General features: G+C 43.1%; 1 protein-coding gene across 5 annotated transcripts in view; it reads right to left on the reverse strand.

The window, feature by feature from the left end:
* Ubr5 (ubiquitin protein ligase E3 component n-recognin 5) overlaps positions 1-24700 on the reverse strand; it is a 108622-nt gene that overhangs the window by 71225 nt on the left and 12697 nt on the right. For all 5 annotated transcript variants that reach the window (XM_052161576.1, XM_052161575.1, XM_052161572.1 and 2 more), the window contains exons 2-5: positions 7574-7618; positions 7048-7129; positions 6556-6632; positions 5419-5538 (exon numbers count right to left, since the gene is read on the reverse strand). In XM_052161576.1, the coding sequence (XP_052017536.1) occupies positions 5419-5538; positions 6556-6632; positions 7048-7129; positions 7574-7618 (324 nt within the window). The remainder of the gene's footprint in view (positions 1-5418; positions 5539-6555; positions 6633-7047; positions 7130-7573; positions 7619-24700) is intronic.

Raw genomic sequence — 24700 nt, forward strand, 5'->3', positions numbered from 1 at the left:
GTTTACCTGGGAGAGGGTCACCTTGAGCCTACTGTTTGAACCTAATTATTAATTTCAACTAAAAATGTCCTGGTTTGGTTAATGAACACGAAGGAAAGACCCGCCATTCCTACCAAGTGACATGATTCCCTGAAGCAAGCAAGCAAGCAATGTTAGCACTATCTAAGCTCATGTATCCATCCATGCTAATCTTACAAGCATCACAAACTAACACTGTCAGGAGATATAAACAGGTGACATAAAAAAAAAGAGTGCCAAGACAGAGACAACAGTGGAGATCTACCTATCGAGTAAGAAACTGTAATCTACTGCCAACAGTTTCAGTTCACTGTCACAGTTCACCAGCTGACAGTCTGCAACCCTCCACCAGCCTGTACTGAGTCTACTTACCCATTACTGTCACTGCAGCTAAAAGGGATCTTTGGATTCCCACTGTTTCAAAATTCAAACTCAATACCTATTCCATACCCATAACTACCCCTAAACATTCTTCTGACCAACTTCTTCAGATAAAGATTAATGTTATACTAAGCACATAACACTGGTTGAGTTTTACTCGTGGGTGTAACAAGATAGGAATGGGTTAATTTCTTCTAATATCAATGTGTTGGCTTTCTTTTAATAGAATCAAAAAACGAGGACTCGACTCTGTACAATTCCTTGTCAGTTTAGTCCTGCAATCCTGACCTGCCATACAGTACTCGAGGCACACAAAAGGACCAGAAACCACACACAGCCCACAGGGTGCGAATGCAAAGCCTATGAACCAGGTCTAGTCCACAGAATTGGTAAACTAGCTATAAAAATGCATTATTTTTTGTTTGTTTTAAAGAGTGTGAGAAACTCTTCCGGTCAGGCAAGGAAAGAAAAACACCTGAATATCACGGACTCCTACATGGCTTTAGATAATACCAGCTACTGAAGAAATGGCTCAGTCAGCAATGCCCGAGGGCCAAGCACAAAAAGCCAAGTTCACATCCAGACTACATGGAGTTGGGTGTGGTCCTGCAACTGTAACCACCGCTCTGTGGGAAGAAACAGACAGGAGTGCTAGCCTTGCTGATGTTCTGGAAAGAAATATGCCTGCCTCAAAGTAAGCAGAGAACGAAAAAGGAGGACACTTTGCCGGGCGTGGTGGCCTTTAATCCCAGCACTCCAGAGGCAGAGGCAGAGAGAGGCAGAGGCAGGTGACTTTCTGAGTTCAAGGCCAGCCTGGTCTACTGAGTGAGTTCCAGGACAGCCAGGGCTACACAGAGAAACCCTGTCTCGATAAAAACTTTAAAAAAAAAAAAAAAGAAGAAGAAGAAGAAGAAGAAGAAAAAAGAAAAAAAAGCAAAAGCAAAAGGAGGACTCCTGATAATGGTCTCCTGTCTGGGCTCAGGAGGTGTAAGCACCCCGTGGAGGTAACACCTGCTCAGTCTTTACATTCTAAAGCCCAAGGTGTATTAGTTCAGATGAAAATCTACAGGACTGCATCACTCATGCCAATCAAAAGAAGCTTATGCCTAACTTACTTGTTAAATAGCAGTAACAGATTTTTGACAGTCAAAAATCCTTTTTTAGCCTTACTATTAAACACAAACCCTCTTCTCCCATATAGACAGACTCTTATTTCCAACCTGGTATGAAATAAATTAACAAAAACAATAGGAGATTTTTGAAACATGTTCCAGTATAAATAAGAAACAATTATTAATGAAAAAAAAAACCCAGCAGCTAGCAATCTAGCAATCTTTAGTCCACAAAACTGCTGACCATTAAAAAAAAAAAACAAAAAAAAACAAAAACAAAAACAAAAAAAAAAAAAAAACATGAAGAAAAAGAACTCCAAAAGGAGTGCTGCAGTCCTCAGACGACTGGTGAGGAAAAAAGAGCCCCTCTCAGTTCTCAGGCTGACAGGAGTTAAAGTGTGCCACGACTCAACATCTTCCCAACACAATGCGGAAGAGCACTAGGACAGTCTCATTCCTACTTGATTATATCCAACATATTTATGACTAATCATGTCCTGGGCACTCAAGATTTGTCTGTCCTGAATTCTCAAATATCATAAATTTCAAACTTTAACACTTATTATAATTAATGGAAAAGTAGGGAGAGAACAAGTCAAAGAAAAGCACTTATGCGATGTGACTGTAAATTTCTTGATTTGCAATCTCAGATTTACACTGAATACATCAGGTCTTTGTATCCTAACATATAAACAAGCACCAGAATGTCCCTTTGCCAATTCTGACCAGCAGCTCAGTGATGAGGGGTCTGGCTGGGGTCCAGCAGGAGCAGGTAGGGAAGAACAGTCAACGGAGGAGCAGCTCAAACATAAACAATTCTTTGCATTTTAAAGTCATAAAACCAGCCCCAGTCCTCTTTGGTGACTTATTCCAGGTCACATAGGCCAGCCCATTACTGTTATCTGTTGCATATTTCGGCTATAAACCATAAAATTCACTGCCTTATATGTCATTCTGTAAGACATGTCATTATAACTAGCTTAATAGTCAAGAGGATTTAAGTCAGGACAATTTCATCAACATAGCAGTTTACGAATACACATAAGAGAAAGAGACAAAAGCATTCACAGTAAAATAAACCACTGATTAAAAAGGACTTTTAAAATGGGGGGAAAAAACGACCAGAGGGAGTTCTTCCTTATGGTTAAATCCCAATTAATAAATATGAAAGATGAGGCAGAGGCAGGTGGATTTCTGAGTTTGAGGCCAGCCTGGTCTACAGAGTAAGTTCTAGGAAAGCCAGGGCTACACAGAGAAACCCTGTCTCGAAAAAAAAAACAAATCCAAAAACCCAAAAATAAATAAACAAATAAGGGAGGGAGGGAGGGAGGGAGGGAGGGAGGGAAGGAAGGAAGGAAGGAAGGAAGGAAGGAAGGAAGGAAGGAAGGAAGGAAGGAAGGAAGGAAGGAAGGAAGGAAGGAAGAAAAAGAAATTTTAAATAGCTGGCCAATGGTACAATAACAACTGACATACACAACCATCAAGATATTAAAATCAATGAGCAAAAGTCTGAGGAGAAATCAGATGTTTGTGTCCTTGAGCCCGGCGCGATGACCCACACCTTTATCCCAGCACTCAGAAGGCAGACACTATCCAATGCCAGATTTTGAGGCTAGCCTCATCTACAAACTGAGTTCTAGGACAGCCAGGGTTGTTACAGAGAAACCCTGTCTCAAAACAAACAAAACAGAATGCATACTTGGAAAGGTATACCTTTTCACAAAGTATGTGTGAATGCCCAGAGAATATGAGTGTTTTGTAGTGGGTACATCATCTTCACTTAATAACTGGAAGTAATCTCACCACCACCTGTGAAACCTATCAACACCACACACCACGCAACATTACTCAGTAAAGAGCTGGGCTATTTCTGCCAAACTGCATAATCTCTATTTCATCATGAGAAAAGAACAGACAAATCCAAACACTGTGCATTGTTAACTATGTCTTCAAACTCATCATGATACTGACCATACAAACAAGCTGAGAAGTGCCCTCATCAGGAGATTAAGAGCATGGCTGACCTCAATCAGAGACGGATGCTAGATGGCACAATGTAGGTCAAGTGACAGGGTCTCACTCTACTGTCAGACTCACCTTAAACTCAGGATCCTACTGTCCCCCAAGCTCTGGGACTAGATTTTATTTAAGACAAAATTATTTCAGGACGAGAGGATAAACTTTGAACGCATAAGATTAGAAACAAATGCTATTATAAAGAGAAAGACTAAACAAGGATGAGTAAGCCTTTTTGTGAAGGGTCAAATGGTTACTAGCTACACTTTGGGAACTAAGCAGGGTCAACCTCTGATGACAAGTCAACTCCATTGTTGAAACAAGCGCAGCCGCCAGTGGGAAGTACAACTCAGCCATGGCTCTGGACTGGCCCTCCAGAACCCCAACTCAACAAAGAAATGTTTATCTTTGAGCAAAGTAGTATTCATACATACATACTACAGATAGCAGTTACTTTCTTAAATAAATGCATTGTTTCAGGTTTACCAAATGAAATTATTTTGTTCTTATGTTTATTTTCAGAATTCTTTAGCATACGCTGTGTGCATAGGGCTGTGAATATGTAGGTCAGAAATAAAGCATTTGCTTGTAATATAAAAGGCATGGGTTTGATCCTCATCTCTGCAAAATACAAAAAGATGTTTTATCAAAGCTCAGGTTGTGTTTCCTGTCCCTAAACTAAAGGACACACAAAACAATCTGGAGATTGCACCTAACCAAGACAAATGAACTTCCTTTAACCCTGAAGTAATTTAGTTCAGCATAAAGACATAAATTGAGCATTTTGAAATCTCAATTCCTGTGGTGATTTGAATAGGAATGGCCCCCACAGACTCCAGTGTCTGAATGCTGGGCTCATAGGGAGTGCACTCTTAGGAGGTGTGGCCTTGTTGGAGTAGGTGAGGCCTTCTCAGAGGAAGTATATCACTGTAGAGGTAGGTAGGCTCTGAGGTCTTATATATGCTCAAGTCTGGCTAGTGTAACGGTTCGACCTAGCTCTCTTGGATCCAGACGTAGACTCTCAGCTCCTTCTCCAGCGCCATGTCTGCCTGCAGGCTGCCACGCTTCCTGCCATGATGATAATGGACTGAACCTCTGAACTATAAGCCAGCCCTAATTAAATGTTTTTCTTTATAGGAACTGCCATGATTATGATCTCTTCACAGTAATGAAACCGCTAAGACAATTCTTAAATCTAATTTTTATTTTGCCTACCAATTCACATTGTATATAATACTTTTCTCTCTTATTTTAAAGCAAGTTCAACTGCATTTAGTTATTTTTATCAGCCTCTGAAGATCACATAATTTGACTGAATAGGCATCTTCTAATCATTAACCAGGTGTTTTCAGAAATGTTGGCCACTGAGGAACTGAAGTATAACTGAGCATGACGCTGCCCATCTCTAATCCCAGAACCTGGGAGGCAGAGGCAACAGATCTGGGCTTCAAGGCCAGCCTGGGCTACATAAGGGCAGCCAGAGCTATGTAGAGAGGCCTGTTCTCATATTCCAAAAAAAGAACCAAAGTACAAAATGAATAAAAGCACATGCCTAAAATTTGAAAGTGGCTTATTTAATTTGACAGTGTATAAACTTCACATAAAATGATATGGGAGATGGGGCTTGGGTTTTTTGTTGCTGTTGTTTAAAACAAACAAACAAACAAAATTATCAGATTTGGATACCAAAAAGAAGTAGTGTTAGATTTTTATAATTCATAATAAATGGCCAAATACAAACTTTAAACTTTCACGTAACATAACAGCAGTTGCGTGACAATGCGGTCTGGATTCTGTAATCGGTCTGCATTGGTTATTTTTATCATGGGGCAGAGGGAGCTAGCTCTGAGTCCTATCACAGACCAGGAGGTCTCCAACTGGACCGACTTACCCCAGAGTGTTGCCTGCCAGCCTGCCCAGAGTCTCAGAACCCGAGAGGAACCACGGGGAGTCACTTGTCCTTCCCGGCCTGGACGTCCTCCCTGTCCCCGAGCTGCTGTTCAGTTTTGACCTAAGGAAAATTAGGAGAAAACCATCACATGACAGTCTCAAGCACACCCCCAGCCTCCTGCTCTGAGGGACATCGGCCTCATAAGTCCCTGGCTGTGCAGACCAACATGGCACCAGCTGGCAGCTGCCTCACACGCTTGTAGAAACTGCTCAGATTTCAATATAAATAAAAAATAGTAATAGTAAATTTTCTTTTATATTTTAAAATTAATCATGTTTTTCTTAGAAACAACCAAGTAGAATTCAAATCTTATAAAGTATCCTTTAATGCACTATAATTTTTAAAGAGCCATGAGAGGGTGGAGCATAACTGCTTTCAAAATGAGTTCTTCCTTTCTAACTATCAGAGACAAACAGTATATGTAAAGTCATCAGCCAGCCAGGCAAACAAGCACATACCAGGCACTTAGGAAGCCAAAGCCACAGATCCTCTGGAGCACATAAGGTCAACAGCAGCCTTGAAAGCAGAGCAAGGCCGGTGTGGCCTCACACCATAGCCAACCACTGCACGTAAAATAAATCCCACCTGTGACTGACTCAGCATGTAGTACCATCCTTCTTATAACTTAGCATTCCTAGGTGCAGTGCCAACTAACTCCTCTGCAATTTATAATGTTAGCACTGCCTATAAACTATTGCTTGTTTAAAAATCAACTCAAGAATTAGGACTATGGGTTGGTGACATAGTGCTTCCCCAGCAGTTATGGGACAGGAACTTACTTCCAAGCTAACAAAAGCAATCAATTTAACTTAAAATCAAGGTGCAAACTAACCACTTCACTGTATTTTAAATAGGATTTTTCTGCTCTGCCTTTTTTTTTAATCTCTTGAAGATAAGGAAGATCAAAACCTTGGTTTTCTGCACTACCTTCTAAGGGTTAAAAGGATATCGTATTAATTATTGTAGCTGGATGGTAAGACACTTGTCTACTATGTACTACGCTCTATGTTTGATCCTCAACACCATAATGTGCACAGACGCGCGCACGCACTAAGCAAACAAAAAATAATGTCTTACCCATCATTATTATCAGGTTTGCCCAATTCCAGTCTGTCTGGTTGTACTGAAAAACCAATCCTACAAATCCTGCCATCCTAAAAGCAAAAACAAACAAAAAACATGTTATATTTTGCAAGAGAAGACACTAAAGTTTTAATTTATTCAATAAGCAGCTTCTGCCTGTTACTGTCAACTCAGAAGACAAGAAAGTCCCCTCCAGAAGACATGCATGTGCACACACACAATAACAAAAGGCTAAGAATTCCCTTAAAACAATACAGCCCAGCAGAATTCAGGGTAAAATTATGCAATAACTACATTCAGAAGTCTTCCCATGCAGCTATTAACTAGTTTCAAGATTGAGTAAATCATTTACACCTGATTCTCTGAGCCAGTGAATTTACACAAAAGAAAGCTGGGCATAAACTCTTAGTGCCTTCCCTTGACTAGGGAGAAAAAAAAAAACAACGGAAGCACAGTTGAGTTTTCACCTCATGGTGAGTAGTTTACCTCAAGAAGAAAGGCAGCGTGATTGGGTCCCACCACACACTGTTTAATAGTAGCCTGCTCCAGTACATTCAAAGGCGGGTGGCTAGGGAACAAAAAGATCATGTAAGTAAACTGGTCTTTTCATTGTTCACAAAAAGAACTAATTCCTAAGTGGAATCTTAAAGCAATAAATAACTGACACCTACCGTAATCACTACAGCTGTGATTCATCTACCGTAATCATTACAGACTGTAATTCAAATGAACCTAACTTTGATAGAGTAGAAATGTGGTAGTGCACACCTTTAATCCCAAAATAAACAGGTGGGTCGCTCTGTACTGTGAGTTTAAGGCAGGGCTACATCTCAAAAGATTCTTAATGTAATCTAATCCTTAATCTAATAAATCACGTTAACCAGGTAAGACTAAGGTATAAAAATGTCTCCTTTTCCTAAGGAAAAACCACTCGAGGCCCAGGACAGGGCTGAAGCCCATCATCCCAACACCATCAAAAATGGCTAAGCTTTAAAGAGCTTAAAACTGTTACCTGTTCAGATTGTACTTGTTCAGCTTCTCTGAAACTTCCCGTAACCTTCAAACACAAAAGCCAAGTGTTAATAAACCCAGTGCTAGTCCTGCATAAACGAGATGGCTCCAGACACCCGCACCAGCACTGGGCTGATCCCCAACAGCAACACACCAAGCAACTCCTAACCATCACAGGCCGACATAGCAGCTCCTTTTCCTTTCTAACCCATCAGTGGCTCCAGTAACAGCCAAGCTCACCCCATTTCCAGACATGAAAATGAGGCTTCTAGAATTTATGTGACAAACAGCAATAGTAGAGAGCTGTTTCCTGAGCTCTGAGCAAATACCCAATGGAAAACTCATTTTTAAAAACTTCAGTTTAACCCAGGCATGGTAGTACACACCTTTAACACCAGAACTCAGAAGACAGAGCTCTGAGTATGAGGCCAGCCTTTGGGGGTTGCAGGGTATGACATACAACTGCTGTCTACGCCAAGACATTTTGACAGTATGTAAATATCATGAATAGAAAATAACTGGGATGCAAGAGAGAATCTGTATTCATGGTGTTGGAACATCACCTGTAGGTAAAAAGCTGATGGCCTAGTAGGAAGCCAGCAAACTAACCGGAAATAATGGTGGGAGTTGCAGCAGAAAGCCAGAGGCAGTGTGTACTGTCTATATATATACAGACTCATTCATAAAAAATAAATGGACTTTTAAAATTTTTTTAATTAAAACAAAGCTTACAGAAAGACCCAGAACCCTGGGTAATGCTCTAAGCACTGACTATGGTGAGTACGAAGAAGCAGGCATCTCTGAGCTTTGCCCGGCACTGTGAAGCCGCCTGCTCACTACTGAGGGCCACCGTTGTCAACCACGTCCACTGACTGATGCCCACCAAAGCAGACAGTGGTGAGGTTTCAACTGATGCTTTCATTCAAAAAAAAAAAAAATGCAAAAACAAAAACTGCTAAATTCCTTCTCACTACCACACACCCGTCCTCTGAACTCTCCTCACCAGTCCAGCCTCGCTGCTCTTTCTTTGATTAACACCACGACCCCTTGGTTCTGGAGGTCAGGCCTTTCCACTAAATGCCAGTTTGCTCAATAATATATAGCACATTTCTGTTTCAAAATGAAGTTAAATTTGAGAATAACGCATAATGGAATTCATAAGCTGTGGAAGAAGGCTAACTTAAAAAAAAAACCAAAAACAAAACCGGAAGGCAAAGCTGCCTGGGCTGTTGTTTCAGAGTTAGTGGGGCCTCTGCCAGCTAGTGCAGTGGCAGAAGAACTCTGACTTCCCTAGCTCACACACCCTAGGAGCACAAAGAATTTTCCCCAACTAGAGCCATTGTGTGACAAAGGCTAAGGCGAACTGCCCCACACCACAGCGGTGGCACAAAGGAAAACAGATTTATTCACTAGCATGTCTTTTTATTGGCTCAAAACACAAATTGGGGGAAGGGATCACCAAAACTTATACAAAAACAATAGCTAAAACTAAAAATGAAATACTTCTGTAGCATCAAACAGTCTTTCAGATAGATGCTTATGGGACTAAGCTAAGCTCTGAGGATGCCAAAATGCTATAAAATAATTTAATAACTCATAAACTCAAGAGCAAATTATAGACTACCAAAGAGATAGAAAATGGTTTCTGATACCAGCCAAATGTAAGATTAAAAATTGATCTGAAAACTCAGTTAAAGGGGGCCTGGGAACCAAGGCTCAGTGGCGCACACCTTTAACCCAGCACTCTGGAGACAAAGACAAGTGGACTATATGAATCCACTGAACTACAGTCAGTTCCAAAGCAGCCAGAGATGGTGAAACTGTTTCAAACAAACAAAAATAGCCAGTCAGCTCACAAAGTAAATGAGTTTGCTACAACCAAACAAGCCTGGTTCAATCCCTGGAGCCCACATAAAATTGTGGAAAACCAACTCCAAAGTGGTCCCCCTGACCATCACATACAAGTCCACACATGCAACTTGTACACAAAGGACAGCCCTCCACACCCCAGCATGCTTGCACATGCTTAGATTCCCAGCATTCAGGAGGCAGAAGAAACAGGAGGGTCAAACCAGTGTGAGGGTGCACAGTGAGCTCCAGGGCGGCCAACCAGAGGTGCACGAGCAAGACGGTCAGACAAGAAAGCCAATCCTCAACGTTTCCTTAACTGACAGTTAAAGACAGTGAGGCTGGACTAACTATCATCTCAACACTCAGGAGGCCAGGAAAAAATGACAGTGAGTCTCAGGACAACTGGGTACCTAATAGGACCCTGATCCAGAAAAGAGAAGTCATAGTAAATGTCCTAGGCACACATGAAATGCGCCCCAGCACCCAACCCAGTCAGTAAGAGGCTGAGCTGAGGGGCTGCCCTCTCCGGCTCAGCTGTGCAGGCTCTCACCGTGTAAAGAAGGCCTGTTAGTTACTTCTGGTGCTTTTCAGTCTCAAAATCCTTACTAATACATAAAAAAAAGCGTATCAGTGTATCAACATATGTAATAGCTATGATAAAGTAGCATTTACTAGGGCCCACAGAATGGCTCAGCAAGTAAAGGCACTTGCTGCCAAGCCTGATGCTCGGGGTTGGATCCCCAGAACCCACGTGATGGGAGGGAGGGACAACTAACTTCTTCAAAAACCCCTCTGGCCTCCACAAGAATGCCATGACATGTGTGCACATACACAATAAATACATGTTTCTTCATGAATGAAATAGCATATAATAGATCAAAAACCCTATCCATTTGAAATTTCATATGAGCAGATTTTATATAGTCACCTAGAATGTGTCACCAAATATCAACTCAGTTCATAAATCCAATCTCCAAAGTACATAAAATAGATTGTTCTTTCAAATCTCAGGGCGGCTGTAAGTCAACTGGCTCCCAAGCACAATCGGGCTCTACTAAAGGAGTACCTGCCTCTCTGCAGGACAGAGCACAGTCAGAAAGGGTGCAGGCCAGGGCACACCACCTGCACGCGGTTACCACCTGCACGCACGCGGTTACCACCTGCACGCACGCGGTTACCAGTTACCACCTACATGCGGTTACCTGGTGCGGTCTGCAGCCACCACACTAGTCTACTGCAAAGGGGCTCAGGGAAGGAGTCTCAACACTTCACATCACAAGCCAGACTTCTTCTCACAACAGTAACACAAGAGCAACATTTCTCTTCTTTTTTAAAAAACAAACAAAAAAACAAAAAAAAAAAAAAGTCTAAAGCTCATCACTTACACATAAATGTTTCAATAACCTCAGAACGGCAGCAGACAGGTGAGCCTGTGAGGTGGCGAGAACACACGGCTGGCAGGCTGGCTGATGGCAGCAAGCCCACTGCAGCCCTCTCTGCTGCACTGCTCGGTGCCAGCTTGTTCTCTCACATGTGTACCCTTCAGATGCAGAGAGGAGAATATCTACGTGACAAACTGCCACTTTCATAGCAGTAACTGCCAGCTGACATCACTGTACTCTGGAAAACCCATGGGGCCTGTCCCCTTTCCCCAGCGTAGATGTCAAGGGTAACTTCCACAGATCCTACTTAGGCATGGCACATTGTGAGGTCCTTCAGTTCTTCAGCCCTCTGCCTACTCACTGCCTCACACCAGATCTCCACACATGCAGACCCAGTCCAAATGCAATTACATTCCATAGGTCTTTCTTGTTGAAGAACGTGGAGATCACTGAAGCTTTGGCTCTGGGGACAGAGACAACTCCTCACATCCCAACCTCTCACTCCGGAGTGCTGCTTCCCTTGCATGTGTGACTGGAAGAGTGGAGCGCATGCATGCCGTGTCTACACTCACCAACATCACTGATGGTGGAAGGGTGTGGTCTGCCTACAGCAGTTCCCGCTGAGCCATTCCTACTGAGGCCGTGTCCAGTTCAGACACCCATGTTTCCCGGCGGTCCTAACTTTCTCCCAGACACCTGAAGCTTGCCTTTCCTATCACACTTCACTGTGAACTTTCCAGCTCTATGCTCCTGTCTGAAGTGTCCTCACACAAACTACAGTGCACCTACTGAGTCTTTCCCTAGCCTTCCATACAATTCCATCAGTCAAGAGTAAGGTACTTTATAATCCATTTCAGAAAAAAAGATTCTGGTCTTAATATCAATAAAATTAACCTTCTACCTTAAAGAACAACCACTAACTGTGTAAATAGACAAATTTCGTTTGAGGTTATTTCATTATCTGCCCAAGTTCATTTGGAGGGGCTTTGGGGGCAGTTGCTATTATTGCTGTTTGAGACAGGTTCTCATGTAACCCAAGCTGACCGCAAACTGACTATATGTCCCAGTGATGACCTTGAGCTTCTGACCCTCCTGCATCCAGCTCTTGAGGGACAGGACTCCAGGTGCGTGCCTCCCACCTATGGTTTACACGATACTGATGCTGAGTCTACAGTCCACCAGCTCAGCTGCATCCCCAGCTCCACAATACTTTTATAAGCACATCATAGTTAACAGAGACAAAGACTCGGTAATCTCCCTCCTAAAAACCATGGTAGCAATCAGCCTTAAAATGACCCCACCCCAACTCCTGACTAGCTATCATCTGTGAAATGACATTCTTATCTAATCACAATTTTATTAGGAATAAAGGGTTTACTTTAAATAAAAAAAAAAATTAAGACAAGCCAGGAAAGGTTACTGTACCGGCAGACCTAAACTATTGTTCAGAGGATTTCAAACTTATCATTTGGTGTTCCACCAGAGAGGACAAGCATTGCCAAGACAAATACAGACATGTTAAAAATTTGAGAGAAGATATATTCTTTTTTTTTTTTGCTTGTTTGTTTTTTGATTTTTCAAGACAGGGTTTCTCTGAATCACCCTGGCTATCCTTGAACTGAGATCCACCTGTCCCTGCCTCCTGATACACAACTGGATGTGTGCAGCCTAGTAGTAGCTACTTACTCTCCAAGAGACTGCTGGACACCTGGGGTCACAAGCAAGATACCTTCTCTGCTCATAGAGCATTTTAGTATCACTTTCAGGTAACTAAATGATGGTTTCTGAATGGTTCAGGACAGTGCTGAATTTGGCAGTGACCCGTGAATCTCACATGATTCATCTGTAGTGGCACATGCTACTCATGTGGAAAGTACTTTGCAGAGTGTCAAACTTTTTGCTGCTCATGTTACTACAGTGTCAGGCTCACCGCGACAAGCTTCCCAGACTTTCTAAGAAAGCTCAAATTCTGATTAGAAAACCCAATAAAACTAGAAACAAATACCATCCAGCTGTTTTTCTTTAAATTTTTTTCTAAAATGACAGTCATTTCATTTTAAAAGAAGAGAAAATCTGCTTGAACCCCAACCTGTATAAACTGTCAGTTACCCCTTCAAATAAAATAACTTCTATAAAGAAAGTCACTGATACAATCTAATCTACAACTGCAAAAGAGTCACCAAAAAGTTTCTCCTCCACTCCACTACTGACTGGTGTCCTCAGTCTACCATGCTAACTGTTTAGGTGATTCAAGAGTTAATATATTTTTGCTGCTTTATCAAGAACACTCAAAAATGAGATGTTTTTCCCTCTAAATGCAAGGAAGCCCACGACTCTTGGCACAGCGTGGGTAATACTTCAATCTTTTACTAAAGAACCATTGTTTTACCCACTACTGCTTCTGGATCATACCTCAAATGTGACGATGATTAAGAAGACAATCCCACCACTACAGTGAACTCTCCAGGAGCTACAGAACACACTGCTGTGGTTCTACATTACAGCATGCAGTGTGGGAGCAAAGTGTTCGCCACACAAATATTGAAGAGCTGCGATCAAATCTCCAGAACCAACATAAAAGCAGGGTCTGACAGAGTGTGATACTGACCCGTGGACTTCATACACTCACACACATCACACACAAAACCACTTGCCTGTGCAAATATATTCATACACCACACACATGCATGCACATGTACACACAGTTAAACGAATCAATAAATGAAAATTTTAAAATAACACACACACAATGGCAAAAATCATTATCCATCTTCTCAGGAGCAATCATAAAAAAAAAAATCAATCAAAATACCCAAGCTATGTACTTTAAAAAACTTTCAAAGGCCAGGCACACATCCCTTTAATCCCATCACCAGGGAGACAGAGGCAGGTGATCTTAGAGGTGAGGCCATTGATTACCAAGTTCCAAGCCAGCCAGTATCAAAAAGAAAGAGGGGTGCATAGCAACTAGCTCACCTAACTACAGCAGTGACCAGAGATGCCCTTCGCTGCTCCTGAAGTGGAGCCAGCCAACAGGAAAGGACCACCCTGCCCCAGGAAAGGCCATTTCCTTGGTGGTTGTAATCTGATCGCAGGCCTCGGATCCCCACAAACCTGTCCACACGTCCTCTCTGTTTGGTCTCACATCGTTCTCATCCGTCCAACTCCTTGCCTCTTCAGAGAGAACCATGCCCAGTAGTAGCACTATCTGACACTACGCTTCAATGACCCCTCATGACACAAACGATAGCTTTAGAGGGAAACTTCCAGTCTAGTCTGCCTTCTGAATCACCACTCACAAGCAGGACTTTTATCTGCTTTACCACTTAGGAAGATGACAAATGCCAACCTAGAAAAGACTGTGACTTTATGTCACTTAATATAAATGACATAAGACAATCTCAAGTTGCATCAAGACGATGCATGCATTGTGAGGACTTCATGACACAAGTCTGTGAACACTCACCTTTTCATCTGTTCCTCTAAAATGGTTTCCAGTTCAAACCTCAAAGACTTTTTTTATGAAATGAAAATGACCAAATTTGGGTCATAAAACCCTTCTGCAAACTACAATAAATAAATAATGTAACTTCTTTACAACAGAAATGATTTCTTCCCAGAATCTAACTTCTATGATTAGAAATTCCTACTTAATGTTACAGATAATGTTAAGCCAAGGAGACACAAATCCACAGATACTCTGGGAGAATACCAAACACACAAAAATGAGTCATTTTACTTTAAAATAACCCAACCATGTTATTTTCAGCTCCACTGAAAACAGGAAAAGGGAAAGAAGACTCATGCCAGACGAATGAGGTTCTTACTCGTTACTTTTTGATAACTTTGTAAGTCCTGCCTTATCTCACTTCTTTATTTTCCCCCTCCCAAGAGACAGGTTCAGGCCGGGCTTCACTGGGTCGCTAGCTCTGGTTGTGTCACTAGACCAGACAGGCCTCATATTCAGAGACCCATGTGAGTCTGCACTGAAGGTGTGCCACTACTCTCAAGGTAACTTTATTTTTAAACAATAAACTATACCACACGGGAACCAAGTCCTGTCAACAGGACAAAGCCACTTCAGAGCTCTGGTCCAAGAGAGCGTGGGCACCCAGGCAGCATTCACTCAACATTCACACCCCGGTCCAGGATCCACCCTGCAGCCTCATTCACAAAGAAGTCTCAGCAAACGCAGATCGTGGGTTCTAACCATTCCAGACCCAGTAGTTAATTCTACTTACAGATAAAGTCTCCTAACAGACTACTTCATAATATTAAAAAAAAAAAAAAAAAACTCTTATCCTTGGCATAAACCGTAAGTCACAATAAAATACCTGTAACAAAATCTGACTGTTGAGAGGATTAAGATGAGACCATCCATCCACCTGACCAAGGCTCCATCAGACTGAGTCTGAGAAGCTTCTCAGAACTACAGGCTGGCTTCTTGCTGCCCTTATTTATTAGACAGGGCAAATAGCAGTTTTTTTTGTTTTTGAAATGTTCTAAGCTCTTATGAGGGACGGACAGACAGACAGCACAAGTGAGTGTTCAGCAGTACAAAACAAGCCAGCCTCAAGCCCCAACCCCTTTTGTTACTTTGGCTTTCTTTCTTTCTGTCTTTCTTTTTTTTTTTTTTTGGATTTGGTTTTTTCAAGACAGGGTTTCTCTGTGAAGCCCTGGCTGTCTTGGAACTCACTCTGTAGACCAGGCTGGCCCCGAACTCAGAAATCCGCCTGCCTCTGCCTCCCAGAGTGCTGGGATTACAGGCGTGCGCCACCACCACCTGGCTTTCTTTAACCTCACAGATCTCAGAAAGCTAAGTGGGAAAGGAGCCATCTCTTCTCGCCAAGAGTGGGGTTTGTTCGTTTAGTCCTTGCTCTCACACAATGTTCCTAATCCTGTCTCCTCAGCAGCAGCCTCTAATCCAAACCTCCTCATCTTGTTCCAGTCTTTTCTCTAGCACACTCGCTCAGCCGAGCAGCACAATCGTACCCCCAGAGCCATCACTAACTCAGCTACTGGAAACCAGTCACCTCGAACCAAACACTTTTCTCGAGTTCAATGTTCCCTCCACAGCACTGCCCTTGTTTGGCAAACTCTAAAAGGACAAAAAACCCCACTTTATTCATTTCTAAATCCTTACTAGCAAACACATCACACGTTTGCTAACTACATGTTGATAGATTGACATCATAGCTGTAATTCCTACATAATCTCACAATAGTACAGTCCTAGCTTTCTTTGTTTTTCAAAATAAATTTTAAAGGGTTTATTTTATGTTTGAGTGTTTTGCCTAAATGTATGAAAGTACACCACACACTGGCCTGTACCTTGGGAGGCCAAAAATAGGTATGTGATCCTCTAGAACTAGAGCTACAGACAACGGCTGCAAACCACGCTCTAGGTGCTGAGAACCAAACCTTGACCTTGTGCCCTTGACCACTGAGCTACCTGGATCACTCTGCAGCCCCATCCCATCCCATCCCCTCATTGGTAAAACACTTCTTAACGGTCTGGAGAGACGGCCCAATAGGTAAGAACACTTGCTAAGAAAGCATGAGGACCTATGTTCAAATCCTTAGCAGTCACATCAAAAAGCCAAGCACAGCAGCATGTGCCTGCTAATTCATATTGAAGAACAGACAGAGGCAGAAGCTGAGAGGTTTTTAACCAACCAGTTTAGCCAGCAGCACACTTCTGGCTCAGTGAGAAACTCTATCTTCAGAGAAGATGGAAAGCTATGAATAAAGATGCATTGAAGATCTGTAGCCAGCCAGCCAGCCAGCTACACACACCCACACCCACACCCCATCTCTTAGAGTAAGTTCTTTAAAGCATCCCAAAGGAGTGTTAGCCTGTAAGATACAGGGGTCAGTCTCTCCACTTCCAAACCTTGCAGCTAAAGCAACTGTTCCTAGGGAAATGTGCTGAAGGAACCTTGGCATAAGCAGGGAAGGGCTGGAGCTCATAGGACTCAGAATCACAAGTAAACACCTATTGTGTTAAAGTGACCTGCCCTGAGCCTTACACTGTGAATGAGGGACAGTCCGGGTACTGCACAGTTTTTGATGGCAATAAGCACATTATGTTCTAACATCTAAGATTAACCAAATTAAGAATAATTATAGTAAAAAGACATACCAAGTTCCGATTTCTTGAGGCTAGAGATCTGGCTTAGCGGTTAAGAGCGCTTACTTGGAGGGCCACTGTTATCCATTTACACCAGGAATCTTGCCAGCTCAAAACTTGAAGCAGCCAAAGCTACATTAGCTAAGTCTAGGACTAGCTACTCTGAAATACCATAAACGTACAAAGAATTCTCTAGAACACTGATAAGCACAAAAGTCCATTTGGAAAGATTAAGCATAAGGCCCCACGTTAGGAGACTGGTTCAGGATAGAGCTTCAGAAACTCACAATTCACAAACCTTACTAAAGCTTCTGTAAGATCTGTAACACAGGAATCTATTAACTCTGCTGACTCTTGTGTTCCCTAAATGGAAACCAAATAGAAACTCTGTAATAAGATCTTAGGAAGCTAGGGGACACAGATTTGAGAGCTAAGGCAGACCAAGAGTTAAAAAGACCAAGACTTTTCCATCTCTCTATCCCAGAACCACAGGGAATACAGACCAGACTTCCTCTCAAAGAGCAATGACAACTCTCTTTAAACAACAACAATAAAAAAAAATCCACTTTTCATTAACCAACTGAACAGAATGTGTCCTGTCCCCTCCACCCCACCCCACCCCCCACCCCCCCACCCCCCCCCACCCCCCATTCACTATGTAACCCTGGAACTCACAGAGACCCACTACCTCCTAAGTGTGGGGAATTAAAGGTGTATACCACTACACCAGCCTGAACAGATTTTTTTTTAAGTAATAAACATCAACAACCCACCTGACCTAAAGTTAAATTATTTAAAAATGTGAAGTCTCTATAGTGCAAGATCATTTTGAAAAGCAGTGTCTCAGATGTCAAAGATAGCTCTGAACTCCTGGTATCCCTACCGGTCCCCAAGTGCTGTGTACCCCAAATGCTTAGGTGTGTGTACCGCATGTGCAGCTCAAGGTGCCTTAAGAGGACAGCAGGGAGTCCCATAGGCCAGCCCTGGACTACTCTGGCAAACTTTACTCAAACCACCAAAAACCTTGCTTCCTATTGAAAACAGACTTGTATACTCAGAATGGGTCTGAAATGTGTACCAACAGCTCTTTGAAGTCTCTACCTACTAGGGTTCTTAACAATGAACTTCTAATGCAGAAAGCCTTTCTTTAGTATAATTCTGGTACATAGAGCACATAAAGAAAATTACTAACACATCTAAAGACAGTTAAGATTCACGAAAAACACTAGGTCACACGGAGAATTCTAAGATTTGATATCATATTCAGACAGACAGACAGACAGACAGACACACACACACACACAACACACACACACACAGAGGGCAGGCGGCTGTGGCCAGCAGGCAGGAGGTGGGAGAGGTGGGAGGTGCCTCAGAAGAGGACTGCCAGAGGAAATGTGCAGGCCCGGCTCTAAAGAAAAAAGATACTATTAGTCTGCTGAGCGTGCAAGTCTTTTCTGCGCTCCACTTGAAGCAAATCTAAGGACTCCACCTTACACTTCTCTAAACTCTTCTAGTTTCAAGTTATTAGCTTGGCAGAGTCTGTAAAGTAGACAAGTCAGACAAATTGTAACCACACATCTAGAACTTGAGCTGAAATCCTCAGGAGTGGCTTCCCCGCCCTCACATACCAACCTGATGCTTGCCATGGGTCCACATGAAAACACTTGCAAACAATCTGAAATTATCATTTTATTTTATGTGTATGAGTATTGCCCCTGATACACGTCTGTGCACTACTTGTGTACCTGGTGCCCCGGGGGCAGAAGGTGGCATGGGACCCCCTGGCATTAGAGTTACAGAGGGTTGCTTGTGAGCGGCCAGATGGGTGCCAGGAACTTAACTGAAGAGCACGTGTGCTCTTAACTGCTGAGCCATCTCTGCAGTCCCAGGAAATAAATCTTTAAAACTGGATTTTAAAGTCAGGTCTGTTGAAAGGATGGCCTTCATGTATGTCTCTCCTACCTGAGGTTTGATGGAAGAGAGGGGACCTGAGGCAGGGACAGTTCAAATGAGTAAAGCAGGAACTGTTCACGCCTCACACCTGAGTGCTTAGCTTAGTTCTGACGCTTTCTCCATCCTGCAAGCTGGGCATGCGTGGACTGGGGACCATGGAACATCAGATGGCTATGGGAAGCTCTGAGCGCAGAGCCCGAAAGCAGCTACTCTATGAGCTTCACTTACCTCTAGTGTTGTCACAGGCTTCAAATGCCTCTTAAGTTCTTTTTCTTGAGCTCACTGTAGCTCTTATTAAGCACAACTTGTTATTTAGGCCAGGCTGGCCAATAACTCACAATAGAGCCTCCAGCCTCAGCCTCTTCAGTGCTAGGACTAAAGCACAGCCAAGCCCCTCTCGGTGCTTGTCAGTAAATGAAGAGAGAATTCCTGGTGCCTGGATTCATCCTTGTTGTCTTCACCCAAAACACACTGCCCATAAGTCGCAGCAGCCGTGCCCAGCAGCCGTGCCCTCTAGCCAGTTCCTCCACGGCATGCCCCTCTCATCTGCAGGGGGAAAGGGGAAACAGCAGGAGCAGCTAATCTGCCCAGTTCCCCACCAGCTCAAATGTCTCCGGAAACTTTGCACTAATAAAGGAGTTCATTCTAGAATAATGAACACACCCACAGTGTCATGCTAGCACTCAGGAAGCAGAAGCAGGAGGACCACAAGTTCCAGGCCAGCCTGAGCTACACAGCAAGACTAGAGTGGGGAGCAAGCGTCCCCACCCACTGCGTCAGACCCTCTAAGCGCAGAGCCCCGCTCACGCTTACTTGAAAGGACTGCCAGAAAACAAACTTGTTTTCCAGGTTTAGGTTTGACCAGTGTATAATTTCACATAAAAGAAAAAATATTATAGATTATAAAGCCTATAGTCCACTGGGTTTAACTATCTATAGCACAAAAATAAAAAATTAAAAAAAAAACCTAAAACTACCTCAAACTACAATTAAGAAATATATTTCCTTTGATACACATAATGCTCACTGAAATTTCTTAGCCATCATTTAATTTGGCTTCCAGTAAGTCTAAAAGCTGATTTTCCTTAATTGGTCACTTCCTGTCATTGCCCATTGGAAACTCTTGTCAGTCTGGACTTTGAATTTGACATGTAGGCAGGCCAGAGAACCTGCCTGAGGCTGTGTCTTCATCCTCCAGGCAACAGAAGGCCTGAGAGGCAGGCTTCTTTTGATTTCAAATAGATGAACACAAAACCACAAAGGGAGCTGTGTGAGCAAAGTAAATACTGGTACTTTCTTTTCATAGGCACATAATATTGACTGTGAGTTCACTGCATGATTTATTCAAGTAAAAGCTTCAAAAACATGAAAAAATGTATGACAAATACTACTTTTAAAATTAACTACAAATATCAGAACACCCCTTTCAGCAAAGCTGCAGTGTCCATCTCTAGTAAGCCTTCATCCTTCTCAGTACTTGGAATTGATCCTAAAACCTCACCATGATGGGCAAGTACTCTAACCACTGAGCATTTCCCGGCCGTGGTTCTAATAAACTCCAATGTGAGCAAATGCTGTCTTCTTTCCCATGTGGGAAAGCTACATTTATTACAGTAATAACCTACTATGCTGGCTACTCTTTCGACAACTTGACACAAGCTAGTCATCTGAAGAGGAGCCTCAACGGAGAAATGCCTCCGTAAGACTGGGCTATAGGCCAGTGTATAGGGCATTTTCTTAATTAGTGACTCCAGTGGGAGGGTCTAGCCCATGGTGGGTGGTACCATCCCTGGCCTACAAGTCCTGGGTTCTATAAGAAAGCAGGCTGGGCAGTGATGGCGCACACCTTTAATTCCAGCACTTGGGAGGCAGAGGCAGGAGGATTTCTGAGTTCGAGGCCAGCCTGGTCTACAAAGAGAGTTCCAGGACAGCCAGGACTACACAGAGAAACCCTGTCTCAAAAAAAGAAAGAAAGCGGGCTGAGCAAACCTTGGGAAGCAGGCCAGGAGGCAGCGCCCTCCATGGCCTCTGCATCAGCTTGGGCCTCCAAGTTCAGCCCTGCTTGAGTTTCCGCCCTCACCTCTTTTGATGAACTGTTACATGAACTGCAAATTAAATGAACCCTTTCTTCCCCAAGTAGCTTTTGGTCATGGTGTTTCATCACAGTAACTCTACAACAGCCTCCCAAAGAGATTCGGGAATTCAATCTCCTATGAAACCTACTGAATGCAAGTTTCTTTTCATATCATTCACTACCTCGGAGAAAGCCTGGAGCACAGACACCACAGAACAAATGCACAACACAGTAGAGCAAAGCCATCATCTCAGGTCATGCGTCTGCAGAGAAAAGCAGCCAGCCCTGAGTCTAACCAATCAACACAAGGAAGGAACTCATGGAAAAGAAAATGCTAGTTTCACAGTAAAACACAGTTAAATACTTACCACTGGCCACATTCAGTCGAAGTCAGGGAAGAGTAGTGGCCCACACTTCCTTAATGAGACACCTGATCAACCACCTGAGGTAACCTTGTTTCTCTAACCTACTTTTGGGGGCTCTGTGACAACCATGTCCACTTCAACACTGGTCTTGAAGCACTACATTCATTCTAGGTGACACTTTCACCAGACCTCTTATGTACTGTGTGACTATGTCAGGCTGCCAGGGCTTCTGTATACAAATGCAGTCTCAGCCTGGTCAGGGGATCCAAATCTCCTTCTCAACAATTCCGTCTACTAGTATTGGCCTATCATCTTTCTTAGTGGCTCAGAAGAAAGTCTTAGAAGCACTTGCCGAGTTTACTCACCTTCCCTCGGCACACATGCTCAGCTCAGAGGGAGCGAGGCGGCAAAGTCACGTGGTCCAAGCTTAAGTCAGACATAAAAGCCGCCCCTGGTTCTTGAGTCTTCCAATCACTGAGCTGCCACAAAAGAAGGCTAAGGTTCCTTGTGGTCACCACACTGAAGACACACCTATGGAGTCACTATTCAAGTGCCAACTGCATAAGGAAGACCAGAATATGACCCAAGCAGCTGAGCTCTGTAACTCCCCAGAATGACGGATAATAATAGCAAATGGTCTACGCTGTCCTACCCATAAGCTTGCAGTGAGTTATGATACCCAGGCCATAAAAGCCAAGTGTGACCATCAAACAGAGCTCACTGCTGCCTCTGGCTTCGTTCCCACTGCCTGGAATAAAGCTGCAACTAAGCTTTAGACATCTTCCTGTAATTGAATTACATTCAAAACAAAGCCAGGGACAGAGGGAGGAACTCAGTGCTCAAGCCAAAGCAGTTGCCAAAGGGACAGGAGACCCTGGCACCGTCCCTGTACTGCCAAGAAAATCCTTCACATTAATCCACACTCATGAACCCGCTTATACATTTACTCAAATACATTTTTTTCCAAATTCATTCAACCACAAACTCAACTGAAGAATAAATCTTTGCATAAATACCATTCCTTAAAGAGCAACAACGGCAACAAACAGCCTACCACACTTATCTACCTTGGTAACCACACAGCACTGACAAGCCAACAACTGCACACAGGGTAGGTAATACATTCCCACAACTCCTCACCCTAACAGGATCCTCTAACAGCAGGCACAGTGACAGGATCCCACACCAGTCTGACTCGTCTCCCTATAGGATCCTGTAAAAGAAATCAAACGAAGACCCAAACTTTGGCCACTGGTTCATCTCTTAGGAAACATCTCTAAACACCTTCCAGCCCAAGACTACAAACTAGACTCAAGCAGTGGGACACACACACACCACTGAACCAGAAAAGAAACTATTACACACACATCAGCTCCAAGTTAATGAGGCCAACACAGTGACACCCTGTAATCTGGCGCTGGGAAGGCTATAAAGCAGGAAGACTGTTTCAGATAAGGATTCTCAAGACCAGAGAAAGCAGGACACCTGGTCTTTATTTTGTAAAGGAGAGATGTTTCTAAAATACTGTGTGTATGTGTGTGCTCCGTGCACAAATACACCGACCTGTGTGCACATGGGTGTAGAGACCAGAGGACAACCCCGGTGTCATTTCTCACCTGGCTCTCCCTTGTTTTCAGAGAGCATCTCTCACTGGGATCTTGGCCTTGCTGGTGGGGAGGCCAGGGACCTTCTCCTCCTCAGTGCTGGCATTTCAACCCTGCGCCTATACCCAGCTCCTTTCGTTTTGTTTCATTTCGTTTGGTCTGATTTTAGACACATACTCGGCTTTTTACTTGGGTGCCAGGGACAGAATTTAGCTCCTCATGCATAGCCAGCAAGCAATTTACCAACCAACCTCTCTCCAACCCTGAGATTCAGCTTTTAAAACAAAAGTTTAAGTTAATGAAAACAGAAAATGTTGTGCTTCAAGAATAGAATGGTGGGCCAGGTGTGGTAGCACAGTCCTTTAGTCACAGCAGTGGGGGGAAGTGCAGGTGAATCTGTAAGTCTGTGACCTGCCAGAGCTAGTCTCAAAAAAAAGAAAAAAGTAAAGGACCTGAACACTGAATGAGCCTATGTGGCCCTACAGAGAAACATGCCCAAACAGTTTTGCAAAAATGTCTTCATGATAAAAGTCAAATGAAAAGTTTTGTTTTGAAAACTGTTTTGTATCAACTTAAGGCAAGTAGAAAAATTTAAATAAACACCATTTACTGAATGACTATCATTTTTTTTTTAACTTCTAAGGTATAAAAATGGTAGAGTGCTCCAGGCAGTGGCACTCATCTTTAATCCTGCACTGGGGGGGAGGGGGGGCAGAGACAAATAGACCTCTTGAGTTTGAGGCCAGCCTGGTCTGTCTATAGAGTGAGTTCCAGGGATAGCCAGGACTACAGGACTACAGAGAAACCCACCCCCCAGCAAAAGAGTGGTTACATAGAAAAATATCCACATATAGGGGATGAAGTATAAGACTATCAAACAGTTCAGAGAATGTGATATATGCATTCACTCTGAAAACATGGAAGACATTTAACTAAAGCCAATGAAGTAGAATATCATAAATTTACTGGTTAGTTTTGAATTTTTCTGCATGTTTGGAAATACTCATAGTTGAACACTAGAAAAAACATTTATTGTTTGTTTTCAAAGGGTTCTGAGCCTAACCCAAGCTGGCAGGCCTATCAACCTGTCTCAGCCTCCTCCTCACTACTGGGGTTACAAACACAAGTGTGAACTACTACACCTCATTGATGGAAAACTTCAAAAGTCAGTATCAGAAAACACAGGCCAGGCAGTGGTGGCGCACGCCTTTAATCCCAGCACTTGGGAGGCAGAGGCAGGCAGATTTCTGAGTTCGAGGCCAGCCTGGTCTACAGAGTAAATTCCAGGACAGCCAGAGCTATACAGAGAAACCTTGTCTCGAAAAAAGAAAAAAAAAAAGAAAAAGAAAAAGAAAAAGAGAAGAGAGAAGAAGAGAGAAGGAGAGAGAAGGAGAAGGAGAGAAAAGGAGAGAGAAGGAGAGAGAAGGAGAGAGAAGGAGAGAGAAGGAGAGAGAAGGAGAGAAAAGGAGAGAAAAGGAGAGAAAAGAAGAGAAAAGGAGAGAAAAGAAGAGAAAAGAAACACACATAACTACAAAGAGAAGGTCCATAGGCTGGAAATGTCTTCTCCATTTCACTCAAGGTAAGACAAAGTTAAAATGAGGAACAGGAGGAGGAGGAAGAGAACGCAGGCCGCTGAGCTGGTTCCACATCAGAACCAACAGAAAGCACAGGCTGCCCTGGCTGAGGAGTTCCTGGGATGAACCCAGGCGTGTCAGAGTAGAAGGTGAAAACTGACTCCATAACACCTCTGACCACCCTGAGGCCCGC

The sequence above is a fragment of the Apodemus sylvaticus genome, chromosome 17 (genome assembly GCF_947179515.1).
Source record: "Apodemus sylvaticus chromosome 17, mApoSyl1.1, whole genome shotgun sequence".
Classification (NCBI taxonomy): Eukaryota; Metazoa; Chordata; class Mammalia; order Rodentia; family Muridae; genus Apodemus; species Apodemus sylvaticus.